This window comes from Aptenodytes forsteri, unplaced genomic scaffold, assembly GCF_000699145.1.
Source record: "Aptenodytes forsteri isolate BGI_AS27 unplaced genomic scaffold, ASM69914v1 Scaffold53, whole genome shotgun sequence".
NCBI classification, from domain to species: domain Eukaryota; kingdom Metazoa; phylum Chordata; class Aves; order Sphenisciformes; family Spheniscidae; genus Aptenodytes; species Aptenodytes forsteri.
In genome coordinates, this window is record NW_008795909.1 from 14,373,239 (window position 1) to 14,373,898 (window position 660).

Here is a 660-nt window from a genome sequence, read left to right on the forward strand (position 1 = left end):
GGTCCCTCCTCGAACCCAACCGCTCATCCCTTCCCCATCCCAAACCTACCCCGTCCTCAACCCCTTCCCTAATCCCCCCAATCCCCGACTCCCACATACCTCATAAATACTCCCCCGCTCCCCCTTCCCTCCCTCCCCTCAGATCCGACTCTTACCTTCTGGGTGCTGCTCCGGCTGCTGCTGGTGGTGCATTATTCTCACTTTCTCCAGTGTGTGAGAGGAAAATGAAAAAACAAAAAAGGGCAGAGACGCCCCCCACCCCACCCCGAGCCAGGTGTGCGCTGCCCCCTGCGCTCCCCGCTACCCGACCCCCATGATAGTGACTAGCGACGCGCGAGGGGCTGCTCCTCCTCCTCCTCCTGCTGATGCTTCGCCGCTGCCAAATCCCTCAGAGTTTGGGCCAACATGACACTCACATCCGGGTGACACGGGATCTCTCCATCCCTAGCAACCCGGCTGCTGCTGCTGCCGCCTGCTCCTCAATCCCCCTCCTCCTGCTGCTGCTGCCGCCTGCTCCTCCTCAGTCCCCGTCCTCCTGCTGCTGCCGCCTGCTCCTCAGTCCCCCTCCTCCTGCTGCTGCTTGCCGCCGCCACAGGGTTAACTCCCTCACTGCTGCCGCCGCCACCTGCTGCTACCGCGCTCCCGCGGCCGGGCCGGGCG

The 660-nt window shown here is 64.4% G+C and overlaps 1 protein-coding gene across 1 annotated transcript in view; it reads right to left on the reverse strand.

Moving 5' to 3' along the window:
• The window catches only part of CACNA1D (calcium voltage-gated channel subunit alpha1 D), a 209,412-nt gene extending 208,946 nt beyond the window's left edge, over nt 1–466 (reverse strand). The window contains exon 1 of the mRNA XM_019473470.1: nt 156–466. Within this exon, the coding sequence (XP_019329015.1) occupies nt 156–192 (37 nt within the window). The 5' untranslated portion in view covers nt 193–466. The remainder of the gene's footprint in view (nt 1–155) is intronic.
• Between the last annotated feature and the right edge of the window lie 194 nt (nt 467–660).